The 19,063-nt window shown below is 43.8% G+C and overlaps 1 protein-coding gene across 1 annotated transcript in view; it reads right to left on the reverse strand.

The window, feature by feature from the left end:
* The window catches only part of LOC124616705, a 78,436-nt gene extending 73,182 nt beyond the window's left edge, over nucleotides 1-5,254 (reverse strand). Inside the window, exon 1 of the mRNA XM_047145049.1 lies at nucleotides 5,132-5,254. Coding sequence (XP_047001005.1) covers nucleotides 5,132-5,228 — 97 coding nt within the window. The 5' untranslated portion in view covers nucleotides 5,229-5,254. The remainder of the gene's footprint in view (nucleotides 1-5,131) is intronic.
* Nucleotides 5,255-19,063: the final 13,809 nt, after the last annotated feature.

Below are 19,063 nucleotides of genomic sequence, written 5' to 3' on the forward strand. Positions count from 1 at the left end.
CCGTTACCATGAGCTGATACCACCCTTCCCTGTTCCACTCCACTAGTCAGTACCAGATAACTTTCCTCTCCAAGATAATATCCATCGTGGAGCAAGGAAGGACAGCTTCCCCTTCCTCCCTTTGAAAAATTAATTATGTATGGGTGGGGGGGTTATATTTGCGCTACTTCAGACAGTGCAGACCCAACACTGTTTTGTATGCGTATCCAACTTTATTGGAACGATGTTCAGACTGTGCGCTGCAGGATTTGCTTTATTAGTAGACTTAATGTTATGCCTTGGCTTTAGGCGCCAGTAGCGGTGCAGCGAAGTAGGGTTGACACACAAGCATCAGTGTGCATTACAGCTCCAGATAGTAAATATGGGACTGAACAATGTGAGCAGTACTTCACTCGTAAAGGTGTTTTATCATAACAATTGCAACAGTGCTACTGATCTTCGCGAGTATCGAAGCCATAAACGAATACGGAGAGGCCCTCTTTCCGTAACCGGGTTCAAGAACATGATTTGGAACTTCGAATCAGCTGACGATTTGGGAATTCCTCCTGGGAGAGGGCCAGTTGCGCTACAAATTGTTGAAGAAGGTACTGTTGCCATGGCCTAGAATGCTGCACGCAATGTGCGGTCTTCAGTCAGTGCACGTGCTGTGTCACAACAGTTTTCCATGGTCCACCGCTCGAGAAGTGCTGCAAACAATTGTGCGGTTCCAGGTTGTCGTGGACGTAGATGGTCGTCACAGTGAGCAACGTCTGTAACCTGGAGCGTAAACACGGTACGCAACTAACAAATGTTACCCTCTCACGTAAAAATTAAAATTCTTTCAGTGCTTTATTCGTCATTTCTCTTCCGCACGTCCTTACATACACTATATGACCAAAAGAATGCGGACACCTGGCTGAAAATTACACAATATCGTGGTGCCCTCCATCGGTAATGCTGGAATTTAATATGGTGTTAGCCCACCCTTAGCCTTGGTGACAGCTTCCACTCTCGCAGGCCTACGTCCAGTAAGGTGCAGGAAGGTTTCTTAGGGAATGGCTGCACTGAGGAGAGGTATCGATGTCGGTCGGTAAGGCCCGGCACGAAGTCGGCGTTCCAAAAAATCCCAAAGGTGTTCTATAGGATTCAGGCCAGGACTCTATGCAGGCCAGTCCATTACAGCGATGTTATTGTCGTGTTACCACTCCGTCACAGGCCGTGCATTATGAACAGGTGCTCGATCGTGTTTAAAGATGCAATCGCTATCCCCGAACCGCTCTTCAACAGTGGGAAGCAAGAAGGTGCTTAAAACATCAGTGTAGACCTGTGCTGTGATAGTGCCACGCAAAACAACATGGGGTGCAAGCCCCTCCACGAAAAACACGACCGCACCATAACACTACCTCCTCCAAATTTTACTGTTGGCACTACACACGCTGGCAGATGACGTTCACCGGGCATTCGTCATACCCAAATCCTGCCATCGGATCGCCACATTGTGTACTATGATTTGTCACTCCGCACAACGTTTTTCCACTGTTCAACCGTCCAATGTTTACGCTCCTTACTCCAAACGAGGCGTGGTTTGGCATTTACCGGCGTGATGTGTGGCTTATGAGCAGCCACTCGACCATGAAATCCAAGTTTTCTCACCTCCCGCCTAACTGTCACAGTACTTGCAGTGGATCCTGATGCAATTTAGAATTCCTGTGTGATGGTCTGGATACATGTCTGCCTATTACACATTACGACCCTCTTCAACTGCTGGCGGTCTCTGTCAGTCAGCAGACGAGGTCGGCCTGTACGCTTTTGTGCTGTACATGTCCCTTCACGTTTCCACTTCACTATCACATCGGAAACACTGGACCAAAGGATGTTTAGGAGTGTGGAAATCTCGCGTTCAGACGAATGACACAAATGACACCCAGTCACCTGACCACATTCGAAGTCCGTGAGTTACGCAGAGGGTCCCATTCTGCTCTCCCACAATGTCTAATGACTTCCGAGGTCGCTGATATGGAGTACCTGGCAGTACGTCGCAGCACAATGCACCCAATATTAAAATCGTATGTTTTTGGGGGTGTCCGGATACTTTTGATCACATAGTGTATGGTTTTGCACAAGTTTCATTGACCTGCGGTTATTCGTATTTCATCGTGGCCCTCTCAAATAGCGAAAGTTTAATTGTAACCACCCTGTAGTCGCATCTTGCCCCATTACACAGAGACGTATCATTTCAGTATAATTTTGAAAGTCAGAGCATGTAGTGGATAGTGACTAGTGGGGTGTACGCAGAGCAGTTTGTTTTGAAACACCAAAAATATTTCGCCGTTATTCTTGCAAGCGAATGACTCAGATTGTTCTAGGCTCTAGAAGCTGCCTCTACCGTTGCAACTTCATTTCACAGTGTTCTATCCCGTGTTACCAGCCAATGTCAAAAAACACAGAAAATAAGAATATAAAATGTGTTCGCATGTAATTTGAATGTTAGCACATCGACGCAAAAATAATAACTATAAATTTCCTATGAATTATATTCTCTCATTAATAATGTTTGAGGTATTAGATAGGATTAAGAAGTGAAACCATTAGTATATTTGGTGAATAATAAATCCAGTTTTCAATAGCTTCAAATTTTAGTTTGTAAAAAATTGTCTTTCCTTCCTCTACCCTACCTCTTTCTATGAAGCTAAAAAAAGTTGCCCCCTTCACTACTCAGATCATGGGTAGACTCCTGTTCCCCTCCTATTACAATGAGTGGTAACATCTCTGGTTTCATTGCTGAGCTTCTTGGGCATTATTTTTGGAATGTTGATAATAATGTAAACGAAGAAAAAGAAACGCTGCAGCCGGGTGCTTTGCTCCTGGTTCAGATGTACCCTCAAGAGGGAAAATTTTAATCTCTCACAGAGTACTCCAGCTATCATCACAGCATCAAAACATAAAATAATTCTTAAAATTTCAGTTGTTGCTAACGCAATTTGATGTACCGATTTTAAATATAGCCACAGTCCTCCTCGAACATTTAAGACCTATTCATAAATCAGTAAATTTTGACAAAACACCTGTTTTATGTTGTACAGATTGGCATTCAATTACGAAAAATGGAAATTAAAATGAACAAATGTGTGGTGTGCATACTGTAAGACCTTCTGTACACACACCATCAGATTATTTGACTTGTCGCTCTAGCAAAGAAGGCCAGTGTCAGCAATATGTCTCGTGGTCTTATCGTGGCGTGTTTATCTTCTGCCGTTAGGTCAGACGATAGAAATACCACTTGCATGCTTAGAGTAGCAGGTTGACAGTGACCAACTTTAAACAGACTTTGATTAATTTTCACACACATTATTAAAATAATAACCAGCATAAAAATTACATAACTTGGCTCTGGATGCTATTTACAATTGACAATCTGAAGTTCCTTTGGTCTTGGTACGTTAATCTTATTCTCACATATCTCTGATGCTTGACAAAGTGTCTATACATTTATCTTCATGGCTATGTACAGGAATATGGTAATCTTATTAGGAGCAGACTGAAACTTGACTACAGACTAATGCAGACTAATGCAGACTGACGAATCGGAGGTCTGTACACTCGTTATAATACCTCGCGCATTCAGGTATCACTGTGCAAGTGTGATCCGCGAGGAGAAAAGGTTCTACGTTAGCAGCAGTCTCATTAGCTGCGTTACATATTAATACGTGGATCGGCGGAAGCAGAATTTGGTCCGTCTCTAAGACAGCGCCATCTCATAGTGCGGAGACGGACGAGCGCTGCACCTGCGCTGTTGTGCTTAGCGGGGCACTCTCTAGTGGGAAAGTTGTGTACGCGCTGACTACGCGGAACAATGTACACAACAATATGTAAATTATTTCATATCACGGTATTTCAACAATGGCCCCAGCTCTCTTTGTCAGGTGTCGAGCGAGAATTTTCCAGCTCGCTGCTCTATCGGTCAGCAATTCTTCGAGCAAATAATGTAGCTGAAAAGATACTCCGAATGCTCGTGCTTTGTTTATCAGGCTACAGTGTGCTACAGTGTCAGATGCCTCTCATATGACGGTACCTACTGGCCCTGCTGTCAACTTTCTGCGATATTCCTGACATGAAAAGTGGCAATTGGCACTAAACAAAGAAAAGTGCGAGGTCATCCACATTGGTACTAAAAGAAATCCGATAAATTTTGGATATACGATAAATCGCACTAATCTAAGGGCTGTCAATGCCACTAAATACCTAGGAACTACAATTACGAGCAACTTAAATTGGAAAGACCACACAGATAGTATTGTGGGGAAGGCGAAACAAAGACTGTGCTTTGTTGGCAGAACATTTAGAAGATGCGACAAACCCACTAAAGAGATAGCCTACATTACACTTGTCCATCCTCTGCTGGAACGTTGCTGCGCGGTGTGGGATCCTCACCAGGTAGGATTAACGGAGGACACCGAAAAAGTGCAAAGAAGGAGAGCTCGTTTTGTGTTATCGCGCAATAGGGGTGAGAGTGTCACTGATATTATACGCGAGTTGGGGTGGCAGTCACTGAAACAAAAGCGGTTTTCTTTGCGGCGAGATGGTTCAAATGGCGCTAAGCACTATGGGACTTAACATCTGGGGTCATCAGTCCCCTAGACTTAAAGCTACTTTAACTTAACTAACCAAAGGACATCACACACATCCATGCCCGAGGCAGGATTCGAACCTGCGACCGTAGGAGCAGCGTGGTTCCGGACTGAAGGGCCTCGAACCGCTCGGCCACGGCGGCCGGCTTTGCGGCGAGATCTATTTACGAAATTTCAATCACCAACTTTCTCTTCCGAATGCGAAAATATTTGTTGACACCCATCTACGTAGGAAGAAATGATCATCATAATAAAATAAGAGAAATCAGAGCTCGAAAGGAAAGATTTAGGTGTTCGTTTTTCCTACGCGCCATTCGACAGTAGAATGGTAGAGAAGTAGTATGAAAATGGTTCGATGAACCTTCTGCCAGGCACTTAAGTGTGAATTGCAGAGTAACCATGTGATGTGCATGTAGATCTACTCCAACCCTACCGGTGGAATCTGTTTCTGCAATGTGCAACTTATCTGCTGTTACAACTAAAACTAAGGCTGCTACGAGCAGTGAGTTTCGCGAGCAGCTTACCGCAGACGCTGGCAGCTGGATAAAAGGTGCTGCCCACGGCGGCGGACAGCGCGAGGGCAAGCACCAGGCATCGAAGCGAGGACCGTGCGGCAGCCATGTCTCCCAGGGAATAGGCGCGGCGCGCTCGGGGACCCACGGCTGCGAATAATCTTATCGCCACAGATACAGCCGTCGACTGATAAGCCGCGTAACGGTGACGGAATTTCGAAGCACGAGCACACTTTCGTTGTGTGACAGGAATTCTTGATCAGCCATCCGTCAGATTACATCTCTTGGAGGCGTCACATACACTGACGGGAAAAAATCGCAACATCAAACGCCATAAACTAAAGTTGTTAGGCGTGTTTCTACATCTGAAAGATGATGTCTTTTCCAGTAGCATAAGACTGGCGCTAGTAGAGTCATTATGAGGATGTAAATCAGGTTTGCTTTATACGCACGCTATAACGGTCACAGGTCACCTTTGGGATTGGAGTGGTGAGTTGATGTTAGTCAACAACAGCTTTAAGGCGACAAAGACGCCGTTATCAACACGTCACTGAGTTTCGAAAACCTCACCGAGATTCGAAAAAATGTTCAAATGTGTGTGAAATCTTATGGGACTTAACTGCTAAGGTCATCAGTCCCTAAGCTTACACACTACTTAACCTAAATTATCCTAAGGACAGACACACACACACCCATGCCCGAGGGAGGACTCGAACCTCCACCGGGATCAGCCGCACAGTCCATGACTGCAGGGCCTTAGACCGCTCGGCTAATCCCACGGGTCGAGTTTCGACGAGGCCGTGTAATAGGGCTACGTAAGCTGGATGTCCCTTCAGCGATACTGCAAAAAGACTTGGCTGGAATGTAGCCACTGGGCGTGACTGCCAGCAACATAGTTAAGCCGGTATCATCTGCGGAACAGTCGCAAGAACACAGTGCTCCGGACGGCCACGTGACACTACCAAGAGGGAAGACCGTCGTGTTTGGAGTTTGGCTCTGGCGCATCGTACTGCATCTGCAGCAGCAGTTCGAGCAACATTTGACACCACAGTGACACAACGAACTGTTACAAATTGGCTACTCCCATGACAGCTCTGACCCAGTCGCCCAGCAGCGTGCATTCCACTAACCCCAAACCACCGTCATTTCCGACCTGGAGGGCGTCAAGCGAGACCTTACTGGAAGGCAGGGTAGGAGTCCTGGTTCTGTCTCGGTGCCAGAGATGGCCGTTTGTTGATTAGAAGAAGCGCAGTTGAGGGCTTGCAACCAACCTGTCTGTGTGCTAGGAACACTGGTCGTACACCTGGAGTAATGGTCTGGGGTGCAATTCCGTACGAGAGCAGGAGCGCTCTCGTGGTTATCCCACACACACTGACTGCAAATCTGGTGATTCGACCTGCTGAACCGCCATTCATGAACAGCACTTCAGGGGTGTTTTCCAGCAGGATACCTCTCGCCCACATAACGCTGTTGTAACCCAACATACTCTAGAGAGTGTTTAGATGTTGTTTTCACCTGCTCAGTCACCTGATCTGTCTCCAATCGAGCACATATGCGACATCATAGGACGACAATTCCAACATCCTCCATAAGCAGCACTAACTGTCCCTGTATTGACCAACCAAGTGCTACAGGCATGGAACTCCATCCCACGTACTGACATCCGACACCTGTACAACACAATGCGTGCACTTTTGCATGCTTGTATTCAACATTCTGGCGGTTACAGCCGTTATTAATGTACCACCATTTCACATTTACAATGGCTTGTCTCACACTTACGTTAACTTGCGATCTTGCAATGTTAATCACTTCAACTTGTTATCTAGACAAATGTATTACCGAAATTTCATTACTCTACATTAATTATTTTTGGTGTTGCGATTCTCTTTCCATCAGTGTATATTGTTGCTAGCAGGAGGTTGTACAACTGTGCAGATATCCTACACAATATTTATACCATTATGGTTGTATTGTTATTGTTGTTACTTTGGTCTTCAATTGGAAGAATTGAAACCTTGGTCTCCATCCAATTTTTTTACCCTGCGCGCTCTCCTCTGTAGCCAAACTGACAACACATTGATGTAGGATGTGTTCTGTCAGTCGACCCCTTCTTTTACTCAAGTTGAGCCATAAATTTATGATCTTCCTGGTCCCATTCAGCTCCCCTTCATTCGTTATCCGATATGCCTATATAATCCTCAGTTACGCATTCGTCTTCTGTATTTCTTTCGTCTGTAACAGTCAATCATTGCCTACAACTCTCTTTGAGACTCTCTGCAACCAGTAGCAACCAGTAGTTCTTTCAATTTTTCCAAATCCCATCTTTCCAATTTCCTATCTCTCCAAAATGTCTTCAGTTTTAATCGACAATTCATAATCAATAAATTATGGTCAGAGTCCTCACCACCCCCCGGTCTCGCAATCTTTGTCTTACTATTATATTATCTATCTGAAGCTTTCCAACATCTCTAAGTCCCTTCCAGGTATAAAATCTTCTTTCGTGATTTTTAACCGAAGATTGGTAATGATTAAATTTTCCTCTGTACAGATGTCTATCACGCGGTTTCCTCTTTCATTCTCTTTCTACAGTCTTTTTTTTCTTCTCTTACTTTTCCTATTATCGAATTCATCTCCCACATCACAATTAATTTTACACCTCTCTTAACAATTTGAATAATTTCTTATATCTGACCACACATCCTATCAATCTTTTCATCATCTGTGGAACTAGTAGCCGTACAAACTCGTACTGCCTTTATATCTCTCTAGGCTACGATAGTGTATTCACTATGCAGTTCATAGTATTTCATCTATATTCCTATTTTCTTGTTCATTGTTAGACCTACCGCCATTTCATTTTGCGATGATAGCTCTTTGGTCACCCGACAAATATGGTTAGAATAACGGTTTAAGACATGCAAGACTGACTTCAAAAATGTTGAGTGCTTACTGTTATCATTTAAAAGTAGTACTGACATAGAATTATCAGTTTACTATCGAAGTACGGTTAGCTTCTTACAAAATTTTGTTCTCCGGCAGTTATATGGGTCTAGGGAAAAAAAATTTAAACTTCAAAAAGGAGCAATAACTTCACTTATTTGGATCAACAGAAAAGGGATGATGTAAAAACATTTTAACAGAACTTAATATCAGAATTCTTCCAGGAGTATATACAGAACATAATATTAATAATAACTGTTATTGTGGTTCAATGTATTAGCTGATCGTAGAGTCTATGGGAGTAGCACCGGTTCCTAACGTCCTGTGCACACAATATTTCGGCGATCAAACATATCGCCATCGTCAGGTGTGCTAACGAACTGACCTTCTGGACTCGTTCCTCTTTCGTGGACTTTATACCGATGCTTAGGTGTAGTATTAACCCTAGTTTTGAGTGCTTCACATTTTTTGTTATCTTAGCAGTTGCATGTCCAAGTTAACAAGGTCATCTTTTGGTGGTCCCATAGGTAACTATTGGTGTGATCTGAGTGCATAAGGCAACGGGTGCTCCTTTCGCTCACCATTTTCGATTTCTATAATTTCCTTCTTAGGTTTAGCTTTCCTCGCTGGTAACGATACTGGCCCTTGGGGAAAAGTGTCTGAGAACAAATGTTCTTGTCGGTAACTGTAACTTTATGTTCATGAGTGATGTCATTTTTATGACTTGATATGGCCCTTGATACACTAAAGGAATTTTTTTTGTTTTACCCTTCTGCATGTAGAGATTCACCGATTCTGCACTCAGGCAGTTTACCAACGTGCTGTCCTACTTGTTCTGGCCGCCCAAGTGCTTTTGTATTCACTTTTTTCGCCCATTTCCACACATTCTGTAACATCTTCACAAACACCTCTGCTAGCTCCCCATTTCTCCAAATTCATGGCTTAATCACTTCAAAGGATGACACCATTATTCTACTGCATACCACCTTATATAGTGAGAGTCCACCACCATTATACATTTTAGAACCATACACAACTACAAGACGGGGTAGGTAAACGTCCCAATCATTGTGATGGCTGTTCACACAGCAGCACAATATGTTGTTGACACTGTGATGGATGCATTCTGTCTCCGGTTCGATTGAGAATGGAAGGCACTAGTTCTTAGCTTATGGATTCACAATAGATGGCACAATTGTTTAATCAGCTCAGATAATAAGTTCAAGCCACACTAATTTGTAATTAGTGTGTTGGGAATGTCAACTTTCAATAACCAGTTGTTTACTACTGCCTGTGTCACATAACAATTATCCATTGGGGTTAGACAGAAAGGATCCTAATTGTCCATTCCCACCATTTTAAAGGGCTGGGATACCTCTGGTAATCTTTGCAGTGATACGTGATGATGATGAAATTGGCACATTGAGTAAATGGTACACAGTTCCTCACATACTGGGCAACATCCTGTCTCCTTGCACTCCACCGATATTGCTCACATATTCGAAGATCAATTGCCCAGCACACTCTGTGATCTACAGGTACCACAGTGTGTGGAACAAACTTCATCATCCCACACATCAGCCCATTAAGAATCACAAAGTGTGGCTGTGTCCTAGATAATTGGCAGTGTGTATCAGTGTTCTGCATCTCTTGCTACTCTGCAAGGCTTCTACGAATCACTCATATGACCCTCATCTTTCTCTTAAAGCCGCCAGCATTGCTATGTTTCCTATCAGGTTTGTGTACTACCTCATTATCGAATTCATTCAACCTCCAACGAATTAAACTGCTGGAAGGAGCCTTCAACCCTAATAACCTTTAACACTGCATGGTCAATTATAACTATGAATTTCCTACTGTACAAGTTACCACACGTACATACCATACATAACGCTCAACATCTCTTCCTCTGTGGTTGAATAATACCGTTTGGCTTCATTCAGTTGACTTGATGCACACACTACTTGCACTGTTTAGCCAATACATCCAATCATCTGGTTACATGTGTCACAGAATAAGATGAATTAGTTCTCAAAATTTGGAAATACTGACACTGGGCTAATTGTTAGTGTGTCGTTCAATATCTCAAATGTGGTTTAGCTGTCAGTTGACCCCCAAAATTTCACATCTTTTTCTAACAAATGAGTTAATGATTGGGCGATTTCAGCAAACCCTTTGACAAATTTTCTGTAATTGTTTGCAGCAGTAAGAAATCCTGGACAGTGCATATCAGTCTTGGGTCATTCTTCAAACTGTCTTGGCAATTTACTTGACCTACTAGATAGTTAGCTCTGGAGGCACTTTTCGATTCTTAACATTAAACACGCCAACTTCAATCTCTTAAACACTCCTTCCAAGTCACTGTGTGTGCTCCTTTATATCTTTAGAAAACACAATATTATCATCTAATTAGACCATAGAATGACATGGTTTTAACCCTGTCAGCAAAGTGGTTAGTGCATTCTTCAGCCAAAATCTTTCAATACTGTATTGTCGTCATGGAACGGTGCATTTGGTCTTTCCTACTGGTGATATCCAGTCTTTAAATCCATTGTGGAGAAGTATTTACACTGAGCTAGGTTGTCCAATGTTTCTGTTACGTTCAGTACAGGATATGCATCCATCGCCATTCCTGCATTCAGACATCAATTATCACAAAAAAACCTGTATCTCGTCACCTCATCTGATGGTTTCTTTGATAGAATGACAAAAGGTGCCCCCTCCCCCACCCCCCAGCCCCCCATTGGCTATTATCCTTCTCAGTAACGCCATCCTTCAACTGTTTATTGATGAACTGCTCCATTACCTGTTGCAATGCCGAGGTATTCTGTATGGTTTCTTGCAGATCGGGGGGCTATCCCCTCGCAGGATTTTATACTACATCACAGGTGGTGTAGGGGTAGCGTCTTTGATTAGTAATGAAAACGTCCTCCGTCCCGTGTTCGAAACCCACCATGGGTTAAATTTTGATTAATAATCAGCATTGGCGGCCGAAGACTTCCGGCATAAGAAGTTTGCCAATGGCCTTGTCAAAGAAAGTGAAGGAGCAGACAGAGGTTCATGGTACTCTCTTGTGCTAGGGGTGGATAACTGCCCCTAAAGGCGGAAGAATCAGCAATGATCAACGGCATGAGGATGCAGAAGGCAATGGAAACCATGCAATAAAGACACGTAACGTGTATCCACAGGACATACGGCGTGTAATTTAAAAAGTGTCGTGATGATCTTTCCTTAGGCAAAAGATTACCGAATAGTCCCCCATCCGGCCGTGGTGGCCGAGCGGTTCTAGGCGCTACAGTCTGGAACCGCGCGACCGCTACGGTCGCAGGTTCGAATCCTGCCTCAAGCATGAATGTGTGTGATGTCCTTAAGTTAGTTAGGTTTAAGTAGTTCTAAGTTCTAGGGGACTGATGACCTCAGATGTTAAGTCCTATAGTGCTCAGAGCCAATAGTCCTCCATTCGGATCTCCAGGAGAGGACCCCCAAGGGGGCGGGGGGAGGAGGGGGGGACTATGAGAAGACGATTGAATAATCAACTAAACTATAACGATGTACGAGTCGGGGTGTGTAATGTCAGGGGCTTGAACGTGGTAGGCAAACCACAAAATCCGAAAAGGGAAAGGCAATGGCTCAATCTAGATATAGAAGGATCAGCGAAGTGAAATAGAAAGAAGACAAGGATTTCTAGTCAGATGAAAATAGGGTAATGTCAACAGCAGCAGAAAATGGCATGACGGCAGTAGAATTTGTTATGAATAGGAAGGCAGGGCAAAGACTGTGTTACTGTGAACAATTCAGTGACAGGACTGTTCTCATCAGAATCGACAGCAAACCAACACCAACAACAACGTCGCAGTTTGAAGATGAAGAGATGGAGAATCTCTATGAGAATATTGAAAGGGTAATACAATACGTAAAGGGAGATGAAAATCTAAGATTCATGGGGGACTGCAATGCAGTTGTTGGCGAAGGAATAGAAGAAAAGGTTGCAGGAGAATTTGGGCTTGGGATAAGAAATGAGAGAAGAGAAAGACTAATTGAGTTCTGTAATAAATTTCAGCTAGTAAAATAACACTTCTGTCTCTAAGCTGATCGTAGGTTGTGTTCCAAAAATGAACAGCATAGAGACGGAAGTGATGACACTTTCTGCAGGACCTGACCATCATTTTGCAGGACAATACTCAAGCACGTACAGTGCGAGCTGTTGCTGATTTGTTTGACTTATTGGGCTGCTAAGTGCTATACCAACTACTGCACTCCCCTGACCTAAGCCCTCGTGAATTCTACTCGACTTCTAAACTGAAGGAAACACTTCACGGCATTCGCTTCAGAACTGCTATAAATTCGTCGCGCAATAGGCCGCGCCGCTCGAACACTCAACACAACTGGCATTGCTAAGACTATCCTACGACTTCCACATCGCTGCCAGCGGGTTATACACAATGCTGGTGACTACTTTGAAGGTCAGTAAAACTTTGAAACACGTATATATTTTGTACGAGCTGTAAATAAATAGTTGTCACTATTTAAGTTCCAACCCTCGTACTTGTAAGTTGCAACTAGCTGGCCTGCAAACGATTTTATGAACAGGTTGTCAATGCGACCAACATTCGACAAATACAGGATGTAATTAAATTCGCATTAGAGACGTTGAGGGTTCGTAGTGCGGACCAAAACGGTTCAGTTTGAGAGTTTACAGGCCTCTTGTGGCCTGTCTACTCTCGTTTTTCTCATTTTTAAGTCATTTTTCTAAAGAGTCTCAGTGGGGGAGGGCTGAGAAAGTTCATTGCGAATGAAACCGGTAATGAGAACTGATTTTTATTCATGGTATTTCAACTGGTGTTGGGACATTGCTTGATCTTCCGTCCACCTTGTGTGGGTGAGTTGTGGTTGGACGAGGGCCACCTACGTTGAATGCCGCAGAAAAAAGGGAGGCCTGGCTGGGCTGACTTTTCTGTGGATATGAGGGGGGGTGGACAGAGCACTTGTCGGGTCCTAAGGACAGCTGAGCTGCTGCGGCTCTTGGTTATTGTACACTACTGGCCATTAAAATTGCTACACCAAGAAGAAATGCAGATGACAAACGGGTATTCATTGGACAAATATATTATACTAGAACTGACATGTGATTACATTTTCACGCAATTTGGGTGCATAGATCCTGAGAAATCAGTACTCAGAACAACCACCTCTAGCCGTAATAACGGCCTTGATACGCCTGGGCATTGAGTCAAACAGTGCTTCGATGGCGTGTACAGGACAGCTGTCCATGCAGCTTCAACACGATACCACAGTTCATCAAGAGTAGTGACTGGCGTATTGTGACGAGCCAGTTGCTCTGCCACCATTGACCAGACGTTTTCAATTGGTGAGAGGTGTGGAGAATGTGCTGGCCAGGGCAGCAGTAGAACATTTTCTGTATCCAGAAAGACCCGTACAGGACCTGCACCATGCGGTCGTGCATTATCCTACTGAAATGTAGGATTTCACAGGGATCGAATGAAGGGTAGAGCCACGGGACGTAACACATCTGAAATGTATCGTCCTCTGTTCAAAGTGCCGTCAATGCGAACAAGAGGTGACCGAAGCGTGTAACCAATGGCACACAATACCATCACGCCGGGTGATACGCCAGTATGGCAATGACGAATACACGCTTCCAATGTGCGTTCACCGCGATGTCGCCAAACACGGATGCGACCATCATGATGCTGTAAACAGAACCTGGATTCATCCGAAAAAATGACGTTTTGCCATTCGTGCACCCAGGTTCGTCGTTGAATACACCATCGCAGGCGTTCCTGCCTGTGATGCAGCGTCAAGGGTAACCGCAGCCATGGTCTCCGAGCTGATAGTCCATGCTGCTGCAAACGTCGGCCAACCTTTCGTGCAGATGGTTGTTGCCTTACAAACGCCCCCATCTGTTGACTCAGGGGTCGAGACGTGGCTCCACGATCCGTTACACCCATGCGGATAAGATGCCTGTCATCTCCTGCTAGTGATACAAGGCTGTTGAGATCCAGCATGGCGTTCCGTATTTCCCTCCTGAACCCACCGATTCCGTATTCTGCTAACAGTCATTGGATCTCGACCAACGCCAGCAGTAATGTCGCGATACGATAAACCGCAATCGCGATAGGCTACAATCCGACCTTTATCAAAGTCGGAAACGTGATGCTACGCATTTCCCCTCCTTACACGAAGCATCACAACAACGTTTCACCAGGCAACGCCGGTCAACTGCTGTTTGTGTATGACAAATCGGTTGGAAACTTTCCTCATGTCAGCACGTTGTAGGTGTCGCCACCGGCGACAACCTTGTGTGAATGCTCTGGAAAGCCAATCATCTTCTTCCTGTCGGTTAAATTTCGCGTCTGTAGCATGTCATGTTCGTGGTGTAGTAATTTTAATTGCCAGTAGTGTATTAGCCATGAAGCGACAGCGGGCGCGTTTCTATGCAGCCAGCGTTAAAAGCCTTATTGATGTCTGTCGCCTGGGCTTCGCTTTGCCGACGCCAAGTGTAAGTATTGTTTTCAGCGGTTCTCGGAATCTAAGGTCTGAAGCCACGGGACTCCCGGTACACCGGCGCCTATGGTCCGGGCGGTATAATTGGGGGGTGGGGGGGGGGGGGAGGGATTTTCATCGAAGGAGTAGATTGGACAACTCAAGAAGACGCAATGTGACGTCAGAGAGCCATATTGAAAATTGGTGGCAGTGACTACGACTGGAACAAAAGTGTAGCCAGCCAGCTTTGTGAGATTTTTCGGAGTGCACTAAACGCGAAGGCTGTCACATTTTCCCGTGGTCTCTTACGATTAGAAACATTCGAGAGTGCCAGTGTCGCGAGGCACTAGTTTTCGGTATCGGCGTACTTTGCACGGGAGAGTGAGTCTCCTCTGGACCGCCAGGGAGAATAAGTGTATTGGTAGTGTGTGTCCCCCCCCCCCCCCCCCCCCCCTGGTGATACTCATGCGGAAACTTAGGGGTAAGACTGTCTCGGTGATCCGGACAGAAGTTAAGATTCTTTCCAGTGTTTAATTCATCGGGTTTTATCCGCGGTCATCGATCATCAGAGAGCCCAGCAGTATGGGGCTCAGCGGATGCACCATGCAACTGCCATTTGCTGTGTGCACACTGCCTGAGATCTTGGTGGTAAAATATTTGCAGCACCAGCCTACTAGGTATCTGTAATTCTTCTCCGAAGTCCTCAGCAGTGTATGCTCTCGTTTTGGCGCTACAGTACCCACGATTTTGCATGTGAATTTTTCAGATTTTGCATGTGAATTTTTCACAGAGTTCTCATTTCCGATCGGCATTCTCTCGCACAGCCGGTGTTTATCATTATCTCTGTTGATTGACCCACTCGTAACCGATTACCGTATTCAGTGCTTCATAGTGGGTGTCTCTTGAAAAATCTGCCAACTACTTATTCTCAACACCATTATCTTGTGCCCTTGTTCTATAAAAGCATTCTTCAATGAACAGGATATTTACAAGTTTTTTAGATAAAAGAAATCTCTTTTTGACACTTAATTTCTTTATCATTTAGCAGTAAGGTGATACTTTTCATTTCTTTCCCATTTGTTATAACTATTGAGAAGACAGACTGATTAGTAACTTTACTCAATTATAGCATGTGTGCAACCCTGTTTTATTACTCATCTACAAGGTCATTTTATTAATTCTCTTATCGCCCCCCTCCCCTCTCCTCCTGAACCACGGACCTTGCCGCTGGTGGGGAGACTTACGTGCCTCAGCAATACAGACAGCCGTACCGATAGGTGCAACCACAACGAAGGAACATATATTGAGAGGCAAAACAAACGTGTGGTTCCTGAAGAGGGGCAGCAGGCTTTTCAGTAGCTGCAGGGGCAACAGTCTGGATGGTTGACTGATCTGGCGTTGTAACATTAACCAAAACCGCATTGCTATGCTGGTACTGCGAACGGCTGAAAGCAAGGGAAAACTATAGTCGTAATTTTTTTCGAGGGCGTGCCGCTTTACTGTATGGTTCAATGATGATGGCATCCTCTTGGGTAAAATATTCCTGAGGTAAAATAGTCCCCCATTCGGATCTTCGGTCGGGGACTGCTTAAGAGGACTTCGTTATCAGGAGAAACAAAACTGGCGTTCTATGGATCCGAACGTGGGATGTCAGATTCCTTAATCGGGAAATAGGTTATAAAAATTTAAAAAGGGAAACGGATACGTTAAGTTAGATATAGTGGGAATTAGTGAAGTTCGGTGGCAGAAGTAACAGGACTTCTAGTCAGGTGAATACAGGGCTATAAATACAAAATCAAATATAGGTAATGCAGGAGTAGGTTTAATAATGAATAAAAAGATAGGAACACAGATAAGCTACTACGAACAGCATAGTGAGGGTATTATTGTAGCCACGAAGTCCACGCCTACCACAGTAGTACAAGTTAATATGCCAACTAGCTGTCCAGATGATGAAGAGATTGAAGAAATGTATGATGAAATAAAAAAAATTATTCAGATAGTTAAGGGAGACGTAAATTTAATAGTCATTGGGACTGGAATTTGGTAGTAGAAAAAGGAAGAGAAGGAAAAGTAGTAGGTGAATACGGACTGAGGGTAAGGAATGAAAGAAGAAGCCGTCTGGTAGAAATTTGCACAGAGCATAATTTAATCATGGCTAACACCTGGTTTAAGAATCACATAAGAAGGTTATATGCATGGAAGAGACCAGGAGACATAGGAAGGTTTCAGATTGATTATATAATGGCAAGACAGAAAATTAAGGTTCAAATGATTCAAATGGCTCTGAGCACTGAGGTCATCAGTTCCCTAGACTTATAACTACTTAAACCTAACTAACCTAAGGTCGACACACACATCCATGCCCGAGGCAGGATTCGAACCTGCGACCATAGCAGCAGCGCTTAGAACCGCTTGGCCACTACGGCCGGCAGAAATTCACGTACCAGGTTTTAAATTATAAGATATTTCCAGGGGCAGATGTGAACTCTGACCACAATTTATTGGTTATGAACTGTAGATAAAAACTGAAGAAATTGCAAAAAGGTAGAAATTTAAGAAGATGGAACCTGGGTAAAGTGACAGAACCAGAAGTTGTAGAGATTTTTAGAGGGAGTATTAGGGAACAATTGACAAGAACAGGGGAAAGGAATACAACAGAAAAAGAATGGGGAGCTTTGAGAGATGAAATAGAGAAGACAGTAGAGGAAAATGTTCAAATGAGTGTGAAATCTTATGGGACTTAACTGCTAAGGTCATCAGTCCCTAGGCTTACACACTGCTTAACCTAAATAATACTAAGGACAAACACACACACCCATGCCCGAGGGAGGACTCGAACCTCCGCTGGGACCAGCCGCACAGTCCATGACTCCAGCGCCTTAGACCGCTCGGCTAATCCCGCGCGGCTCAGCAGAGGATCAAGTAGGTAAAAATACGAGAGTTAGTAGAAATCCTCGGGTGACAAAAGAGATATTGAATTAAATTGACGAAAGAATAAAATACAAAAATGCCGTAAATGAAGCAGGCAAAAAGGAATACAAACGTCTCAACAAGGAGATGGACATGGAGTGGAAAATGGCTAAGTGGAAATGGCAAGAGGACAAATTTAAGGATCTAGAAGGATATATCACTAGGGGTAAGATAGATGCCACCTACAGGAAAATCAAAGAGACCTTTGGAGAAAAGAGAACATCCTGTATGAACATCAAGAGCTCATGTGGAAAACCAGTCCTAAGCAAAGAAGGGAAAGCAAAAAGTGGAAGGAGCTTATAGATGGTCTATACAAGCGCTATGTACTTGAGAGCAATATTATGGATATGGAAGAGGACGTAGATGAAGATAAGGTAGGAGATAATATATTGCGTGAAGAATTAGACAGAGCACTGAAATACCTAGGTCGAAAGTCGAAACAAGGCCCTAGGAATAGATAACATTCCGTTAGAACTACTGATAGTCTTGGGAGAGCCAGCCATGACAAAACTCTTTCATCTGGTGAGCAAGATGTATGAGACAGGCGAAATATCGTCAGTCTTCAAGAAGAATATAATAATTCCAGTTCCAAAGAAAGCACGTGCTGATAGGTGTGAAAATGACCGAACTATGAGTTTAAAAAGTCACGGTTGCAAAATGTTAACACGAATTCTTTACAGACGAATGGAAAACTGGTAGAAGCCGACCTCGGGAAAGATTAGTTTGGAATCCGTAGAAATGTAGGAACACACGAGGCAATACTGACCCTACGGCGTATCTTAGAAGATAGAGTAAGGAAAGGCAAACCTACGTTTGTAGACTTAGAGGAAGCTTTCGGTAGTGTTGACTGGAATACTCTCTTTCAAATGCTGAAGGTGGCAGCGGTAAAATACAGGGAGCGAAAGGCTATTTACAATTTGTGCAGAAACCAGATGGCAGTTATAAGAGTCGAGGGGCACGAAAGGGAAATAGTGGTTGGAAAGGGAGTGAGACAGGGGTGTAGCCTATCCCCGATGTTATTCGATCTGTATACTGGGCAAACAGTAAAGGAAACAAAAGAAAAATTCGTAGAAGGAATTAAAATCCATGGAGAAGAAACAAAAACTTTGAGGTTTGCCGGTGACATTATAATCTTTCAGAGACAGCAAAGGACTTGGAAGAACAGTTGAACGGAATGGACAATGTCTTGAAAGGACGATATATGATGAACATCAACAAAAGCAAAACGTGGATAATGGAATTTAATCGAATTATATCAGGTGATGCTGAGGGAATTACATTAGGAAATGAGACACTTAAAGTAATAGATAAGTTTTGCGGTTTGGGCAGAAAAATAACTGATGATGGTCGAAGTAGAGCGGATATAAAATGTAGACTGACAATGGCAAGGAAAGCGTTTCTAAAGAGGACGAATTTGTTAACATCGAGTATAGATTTGTGTGCAAGGAAGTCTTTACTGAAAGTATATTTATGGAGTTTAGCTATGTATGGAAGTGAAACATGGACGATAAACAAGGGCCGAGC

Source organism: Schistocerca americana, chromosome 5, assembly GCF_021461395.2.
Source record: "Schistocerca americana isolate TAMUIC-IGC-003095 chromosome 5, iqSchAmer2.1, whole genome shotgun sequence".
NCBI lineage: Eukaryota > Metazoa > Arthropoda > Insecta > Orthoptera > Acrididae > Schistocerca > Schistocerca americana.